General features: G+C 47.9%; 1 protein-coding gene across 1 annotated transcript; it reads right to left on the bottom strand.

Annotated features, from left to right (window-relative positions):
• Positions 1-4371: 4371 nt before the first annotated feature.
• LOC123043983 (uncharacterized GPI-anchored protein At3g06035) lies at positions 4372-6879 on the bottom strand. Its single transcript, XM_044466601.1, has 2 exons — positions 6545-6879; positions 4372-5180 (listed from the first exon to the last, which is right to left on the bottom strand). Exons 1-2 carry the CDS (start codon positions 6621-6623, stop codon positions 4669-4671), a joined length of 591 nt encoding a protein of 196 aa, XP_044322536.1. The 5' UTR covers positions 6624-6879; the 3' UTR covers positions 4372-4668.
• Between the last annotated feature and the right edge of the window lie 1602 nt (positions 6880-8481).

The following is an 8481-nucleotide window of genomic DNA, read 5'->3' as shown; positions in this document are numbered from 1 at the left end:
CTGATCTTGAGCATGATTATCATTTGTGAGTAGTTATTTTTTGTTCTTGAGGTCATGGGAGAAATCTTGTTGCAAGTAATCATGTGAACTTGATATGTGTTCGATATTTTGATGATATGTATGTTGTGATTCCCTTAGTGGTGTCATGTGAAAGTCGACTACATGGCACTTCACCATATTTGGGCCTAAGGGAATGCATTGTGGAGTAGTTATTAGATGATGGGTTGCTAGAGTGACAGAAGCTTAAACCCTAGTTTATGCGCTACTTCGTAAGGGGCCGATTTGGATCCAAAAGTTTAATGCTATGGTTAGATTTTATCTTAGTACTTTTCTCATAGTTGCGGATGCTTGCGAGGGGGTTAATCATAAGCAAGAGGTTTGTTCAAGTAAGAACATCACCTAAGCACCGGTCCACCCACATACCAAAGTAGCAAACACAAATCAAACCAACATGATGAAGGTGACTAGATGAAATTCCCGTGTACCCTCAAGAACACTTTGCTTATTATAAGAAACAGTTTGGCCTGTCCTTTGCCACAAAATAATTGGGCTACCTTGTTGCACTTTACTTACCTTTACCATTACTTGCTCATTACAAATTACCTTGCTATCAAACTACTCGTTACCGACAATTTCAGTGCTTGCAGAAATTACCTTGCTGAAAACCACTTGTCATTCCCTTCTGCTCCTCGTTGGGTTCGACACTCTTACTTATAGAAAGGACTACGACTGATCCCCTATACTTGTGGGTCATCAATGTCCATCTTGCTGACAAGATAACGAAGATGGAGTGGGACAGAGCCGACGGTGGTGTGCAGCTCGTCACTGGCGCAGAGGGGACGGGGGACCTCATCCCCACAAATCGGTGGCTCGAGAGGGTGGTGCTCCTTGGCAGGGTTTACCGCATGAGGATGCCTCTGGGCGCTGGCAGGCAGCTGAGGACCGGCCACAAGGAGGGTGAATGGGAACCTATCAGGTTCTACGTGCAGATCATTGACCAGGAGGACATCGCCATGCTCATCATCACGCGTAAATTCAGGCCGGTGGTGAAGCAATGGATGCTCAGTGGCCCTCCTCGTGTCCTCAGCCTCTCTGCCACCAAGTGGTGCGAGTTCTGGGTCTAGGTGTAGATGTTCAAGGCGCACACGGTGTTGTGGCGCGACTGGGAGTACTTATGCTGCCGGCATAAGATCGTCCCCGGTGACCTTGTAGTCTTCAAGCAATCTGGCCTGGGGATGAAGGAGCAGATCTTAAACGCCAACAGCTCCAACATCTGCATGGTCCAGTGCTCCAAGCAAAGTTGTGTCGGCGACATCTCTCATGCTATATAGTTTGCTCCTCCTAGTCTGAACTGAAGTAGTGTAGGTTTGAACTGAAGCTCGATTGTCTCTTTTGTTGTGAAGCTGTCTATATTTTGCCCAGGGAGCAGCACCATGGGGTCCAGCAGGGGCATGGGATGCCCTGTTGTTTTAAAACATATGCCTAGTACTACTTATTACTGCTTGTTCTTGGTTAGTTCTTCATGTGTTCTTGTTGTGTTCTTCCATTGTTCTTGCTTTGTTCTTGTTGTTGTGTGTTGTGTGTGTTGTGTGCTGACTAATGGGTGGCAAGTCCACCACATTTGAAAGGGGTGAGCAGATCAACTACTTGCACACAACCAAATAGTTGTGATTTGCATCTGCTCACACCCGAAGCACAAACACAGGCAACCAAACAACATGAATCCAACTTGGTCTTGATGCAATGCAGGCAACCAACCAACATGCAGATGTTGATTTTTTGCATGTATATGCTCAGTCAGGCCCAACTTGGACAAGCATGCAAAGTCGCAAAAAAAGATGCACGTAACCAAAAGCGCCCTGAAGCACCTACTAAATCGATTCAATATAGCTCAAACAAGAAACTCACAATTCGGTCAATCCCTACCCTGACTCGAGCCGTGAAAACAAGACATACCTTTCTCCTCATCGATTCAACGAAGTTGGTATCGAAGTTAGAGGATGTCTCTCCTTCACTCCAAGATGGCATGGTCATGACACGCAGCCCCGGCGTGGAAGGCAACTATGGCGGATCTTCTATCTAGGCAAGAGGGCGAGAGCGGCAGATTTAACTCCCAATCCGTCTGGCCCACTACCAGCCATAGCACACGATCTGTATTGGATGCATGTAGTTGGATGGCCTCCGCCTCCATTCCTGTCTGCGGACACTTCCATAGATGTCTATGGATATTTGATGGTATCCATAGCCAGGCAGACATTGGATGACCCCTCAAATGTCCTGATATACAACCAGACTTCTAATATGAAAACCTCAAATACATGCAAATTCATACACGTCGACCATACACATAAATAACATTTGTTCGTAGAGAAAATACATAGTTCAAACTTCAAACATAAAATTTATTTAAAGGGCACAATTTAAACATTAAGCTCCTTAGTTTCCATTGTGGATCCACATATGTTCAACAAGGTCATTGAGTAGTTGCACCTGCACCTATTGATCTCGAAGATTCCGACGCAACTCTAGAAAATTTAGCATACGGTCTGCATCTTGCTCTGAAATGTGGATTTGTACTCCAGGCTTCAGAATGGGTTTGGGCTGCCTCTTCAGCCTCATTCTCGACAATCATATTGTGCAAAATGATACAACATGTCATCAACTGCTACAAAGTCTCTACGTCTCGTACCACTGCAGCTCCACGAACAATACCCCAACGAGCTTGGAGCACTTTGAATGCCATATCCACGTCCTTCCTAGATGCTTCTTGTATTGTTGCAAAGCGACTTTGTTTGTTTCCGTCAGGATCGAATATGGTCTACACAAACGCCACCCACTAAGGATAGATACCATCGGCAAGGTGATCGTATGTGTTATAGTTGTTCCCGTTGACGGTTTAGTTGCATGGTGGCGCTTTTCAATCACAAAGTCTCTTGAATAGTGAAGATCGCAGGAGCACATTGATGACGTTGTGAGAACCAAGCATGCCAAAGAAAGCACGTCAAATTCACAAGTCCCTTGATACCATTGCTTCTAGTATGGTGGTGGCCTCTTTGGTGTGACCTTGGTATATCATGTGCAAACCTTTACGGCAGTTCTTCTATTACCAATGCATGCAATCAATTGAACCGAACATACATGGAAAGCCTCTTGCCGCTCCAATAGCCATCAACCTTCCTGTATCTTGCATAGTTGGTTCTCTCATATACTCTGTTCCAAACACTTGCACCACGACGCGATCAAATCTCACAGTAGTACAAGTCGTGTGCTCTTCCCCATCCGGACCATCTCACCAATAGCATCAATGGCGGTACCTACTGCAAGCATCTTTAGTGTAGCCATTCATTTCTGCAAAGGAGAGAACGAGAGTTTTCCGCAACCATTCTTCTTGAGACTGAAGTAGGGATCATGTGCCTCCAGTCCTGCCATCACGCGCAAGAATAAGGGTTCGCGCATAGGGTAACATCGACGAAAAAATGTTTCACTGAATGTTGGTACTGGGTGAAAATAGTCCTTCTAGAGCAACTGTGCGCCAGCAATCCTATCCCGGTTCCAAACTTCCTCCCTTTGATCGAACCCTTGAAGTTCAGAATCTGCTCCATTTCCCTCTCCATATCCACTGGATGCTCATCATCATCTTAGCCTCTTCGTCGCCCGAATCTGATGAATCAAAGAACTCCTTTTGAATTAATTCATCAAGCTCCTTGTGTTATTACTCTTCATCTGACTAAGCCTCCAAATCCATTCTTTTGACTACAAAATAATATAACAAAACCGCTCAAACAATTTTTCGAACACATGGGGGGAAAGGCGTACTCCGAGAAGAGCCGGACGTACCATGGCGGCGTCACTGACGGGAAGGAGTCTTATGGCTGTGGTGGCGGCGCTGAGGGGTCGGGACGACAGCAAGTGGTGACGGAGCTAGTAGAGGGCCAACGTGGACGAGGAAGAAAAGAAGAGAGGACTAGTACGGCTAGGTCGGGGGAGGGAAGGATTTGACGGCTAGGTCAGGGGAGGGAAGGATTTGATGAATTTTTGGTGGGTCCTGTCTGTCAGATCCGACGTGACGGATGCATTCGGGCCTTCCCATATTCGGCCCAGATATGGGAGCGCCGGTCAGTACCTCGGTCACTGACCAGACCGTCCGGACGGACGTATAGGGAGGCATTTGAGGAGCCTGGTGGGTTGCAGATGCTCTACCCTCTAATTGAAAATCTACTGGTTATCTGAGCTACAAACACACAAGTTATCTCTTCTCAAAGAAGAAAAAAAACGCAAGTCATCGCAGCTTCACCAATATACTCTAACAATAACAAACTAAATGCACAGTACAAATAAAAGAAATTGAGTGCACAGTGGCAACACCCAACAAAAGTTGAAGTTCTGTCTTTAGCTAAATGTTCAAAGATGAAAGATGTGGTTCAATAATGCACATCATCTGACCACAATATGCATAAAGCCATTGCCAATTGTGGTCAAAGGCAAATACTGAAAAAAAAAATTGATCCCAAACCTCGTGGCATGCATATGCTACTGTACTGTGCTGTCAACTGGACCAAGTAGAAATGAAAAACTGAATGATACAGAAACGATTGACACGGACATAAGATCAACACGCTCATTTGCAGCGGTGTAGCACGCGATATGAGCAACACAACATCGATCTTCTCACTTCATCAGCAAAACTACAAACCCTACCAGCGAAACAATCATCCAGCTGAACGGCTGGACCGAAGGAGCCCAGTTCGAGCCCGGGGGAGCAGGGGAGTAGTCGCCGGAGTCGGTGCTGGTGCTGAGGACGACGACCACCCAGTCGCCTTCGTTGGCGATCCCGACGCCGGAGTACTTGGTGTCGTTGAGGAACTGGTTGTACTGGGACTTCGTGTAGTTGGTCAGCACAATGTCGGCCACAAGGCCGGGCACGCATGCCGGCATCACCTGCCCGTCCTCGGTCACCGACGCGTTGAGGTGGCAGCGGTCAAGGAACTGGGGGTAGTCAGGGAACTGCGGCTCGGTGCCGGGCACGGTGTTGGCTCCGGTGGTGTTGGTGCACTCCTGGCCCTTGAACTTCTTCGCTAGCTGCTCGGCCAGGCAGTCGGCATTGCTGTTCTCGGTGAGCGCCGGGACCTTGAGCGAAGCTCTGTAGCTGTTGATCCCCTTGAGGAGCTGGTTGTCCTCCCCTGAAAAACAGTCACCAGTATCAAGCAAGCAGTTTAATTACAAGGTGACTTTTTTTTTCTGATAAAGGGCGTTTTTATTAGCATTCACACATCAAACATGAACGCACATTCAGACTCTGCACGACTAGCATGCAGAGTCTGCACTGCAAGACTAGGAGTTTAATTACAAGGGGAAAAACAATGAGCGCACATTCAGACTCTGCACGACTAGCATGCACACATCAAACATGAACGCACCCACACAAAGGATCGGGCAACAAGGTGATCAAAACAATGGGTGCAGAGTTCTCTTCATTTCGTGGCTAAAGCAACCACTCCCTCCGTCCCAAAATTCTTGTCTTATATTTGTCTAGATACGGATGTATATAATACTAAAATGTGACTAGATACATCTGTATTTAGACAATTCTTGTCTTAGATTTGTCTAGATACGGATATATATAATACTAAAATGTGACTTGATACATCCGTATTTAGACAAATTTAAGACAAGAATTTTGGGACGGAGGGAGTATTTCGTTCACGAGTAACCAGATCTCTACGAGGCAAAAGCACTCCCAAGTTTTTTATTGCTAAATAAATCTTCCGGTATAAGTTAGATCATAGTACTACCTCTGTACCAAAATGTAAGATGTTTTTTTGGTTTTGCACAGGGCATAAAAAACGGCTTACACATTTTGTTACGGACGGAGTACCAACTAAGCGGTGTGTCTTGTGCCTAGCACACTTGACACCAACTCAAACAGCGACCCGTTCATTTGTGGCCACGACCGTGCCCTGCAACAGAGCATGAGCACCAGCTACCAGCTCGAGCGCACAGAACACTGCAATTGCTCAGCAACGAGACGTGACCATCAGATCATGCATGCTGAATCTCGTGTGTGCTGGAACCTTTTTTTTTCGAAAAGGGGGGACTCCCCGGCCTACGATGCATCAGCTCGTGTGTGCTGGAACGATTTGACAAATTACCATGTCCCAAACGAAGGTAAAACAGAGTAAGAGATCTTGGGAGGCCAGATCTCTCACCAACCCAATAGAACCGCTTAGTGACATCCAAGAACTCGGCAGTCGGCACATGGACATCCAACGGCAAACCAACTAGGAGCTAGGATGTCATGTGGCACCGAAATCCAGACGAGCATCCTGGCTCGTAGGCCGTAGCAGGCTCTTAGTCCATACGGCTACACTAGACTATGCTCATCATCCTAAGCGATTACCAGATTACAAGAACCAACCTCTAAATCCACACCGCGCGGATCAGATCCGGCTGGAGCGCAGAACCGAATCACAAATGCAGCAGCGAGCGAGCGAGCGAATCGGGCCGCAAAGAAAGGAGAGAAAAGAAGAGCAGCGCCTGCTCTTACCGTCAGATCTGGCGGGGTGCAGGAGGGAGGAGGCGACGGCCAGGAAGCAGAAGAGCGCGGCCCTGGAACTGGAATCCATTTGCCCCGACAATCCACCGAGCTCCACCACTGCGCGCACCCTCCGACCGACGGGTAGGGTAGCAGGTATATAGGGGGGAGTGAGGAGGAAGGAAGGAGGCGAGCTGCTGTCTGCAGCCAACCACTGCCACTGCACTTGCTTACTCCTCTGTCCTAAAAGGTAAAAGCGGCGCTGTTGTTAACGAAACTGTTCTTCTGCCGGTGTTAAAATGGTTTACCTGCCGTCGCTTTCTTGTTATTAAGAAAAAAGATCCCTAACTAACACTGTCGGTGCGCTACTAATAAAAGGCGCTCGGCAACGTGCGCGGCAGTGGCAGATTGATTACGTGAAGCAAACGAATTAAGAAAGCGGCGCATCGCGGGTTTTCCATTGAGTTTGGTACCACCGGACCGACGCCGGGACACGCGGACAGCTCAACGTCAGGGCGTCGGTGTTGCTTCCTCCTTTTCTCCCTACCAAGTCCATCCCGTATTTCTAAGAGGTTCGAGTCTATTTCAAACCGTCGATTTGAAATATGAAGAGGATTCGAGTCTATTTTAAACCTTCTGGTATACAAGTACCGTGATTATCTGTATAAAATGAGCGTGGATGCATGCTTCATGAAAGATGGAAGCGGAGCCACAACGACGCTTCTTTGAAACCACTGCGGTGAGGCTCTTGCTGGGTCAACAACATGTGCTTGATGCCGCTGCAGCGGAAGCTTTGGCATTGAAGAATGGTATGGAGCTAGCCCATTAGTAGAAAACTGATCTTTCATCCGGAGCACTATCCCGGTCGGGTTTGGGCCCGGGACTAATATGAGCATTAGTCCCGATTCCAACGACTAGGAGCGGACGGGGACACGGTCAGGACTAGTCATGTTGCTCGTCATATGGCCATGTTGCTCGTCATGTGGCCGTCCCTAGCACCTCCTACGTCGAAGGCACGAGCCCACTTCTCCTTCAAATGAAGGTGTGTGTGTATGAACTCCGAGCCATCATTGAACACAAACTTCAAGAGGTGATTCAGCCTTTGTTGGAACATGAAAGGCTCAAATTCACAGCACGCGAGCTTCCATGCGTCAGTGCAATCTTTGTTCTTTACCCTGGAGTAGAAGTTTTGTATGAAATGCCTCATGCACCATCTGTGAATCACATCGGAACTGCACGCGCATAGCGTTGATGATACCAGGGTGTCGGTCAGATATGATGCATGGTGACCTGTTAGCACCCAGAACGTGCACCTGGAGAAGAGTCAAAAACCACTCCCAGTTGGAATTGTCTTCCCGTTCGACGAGACCGAAAGCAAGGGGCACGAGCTGATTATCAGCGTCACAGGTTATGGCCACCAGAAGCATGCCTCGGACCTTGCCGGACAAAAACGTTCCGTCAATAGAAAGAACTGGCTTGCAGTAATGGTACGCCTCTATGGACGCCCCGAAGGCCCAGAATGACCTCCTAAATACGGTGAATCTCCTATCCCACCCCTCTAGGGTCTTGTCTGGGTATCCCTCCACCTCGTACACCATTCCTAGATTGCGGGCTTTCATCGCCTGAAGTTATTTCGGGAGCAGACCATACGACTCCTCCCAGTCACCGTACACCATCTTTAGAGCTAGCTGCTTATCCCTCCAGGCCTTTTCATAGTTGACATTGTACTCAAATATCATGCTTATGTAATCCTAAAGTTCTGACGTGGACTGCGTCGGCTGCTTGGCGATGGCATGTTTCAGACGCTGGCCAATGAGCTGGACGTCAGCTGCCGGTGATGACCTTCTATGCGGTCTCTCCACATTTGCGTGATCCAGGGCTTGGGACAGCCTTGCTCCCTGTTCTCACACCACACCACGAATCGCTTTTTTTGTCTGACTTTCGGACTA

The sequence above is a fragment of the Triticum aestivum genome, chromosome 2B, assembly GCF_018294505.1.
Source record: "Triticum aestivum cultivar Chinese Spring chromosome 2B, IWGSC CS RefSeq v2.1, whole genome shotgun sequence".
Classification (NCBI taxonomy): domain Eukaryota; kingdom Viridiplantae; phylum Streptophyta; class Magnoliopsida; order Poales; family Poaceae; genus Triticum; species Triticum aestivum.
Note: the sequence above shows the minus strand (reverse complement) of the source record. Positions and strands in the feature narration are given on the sequence as shown.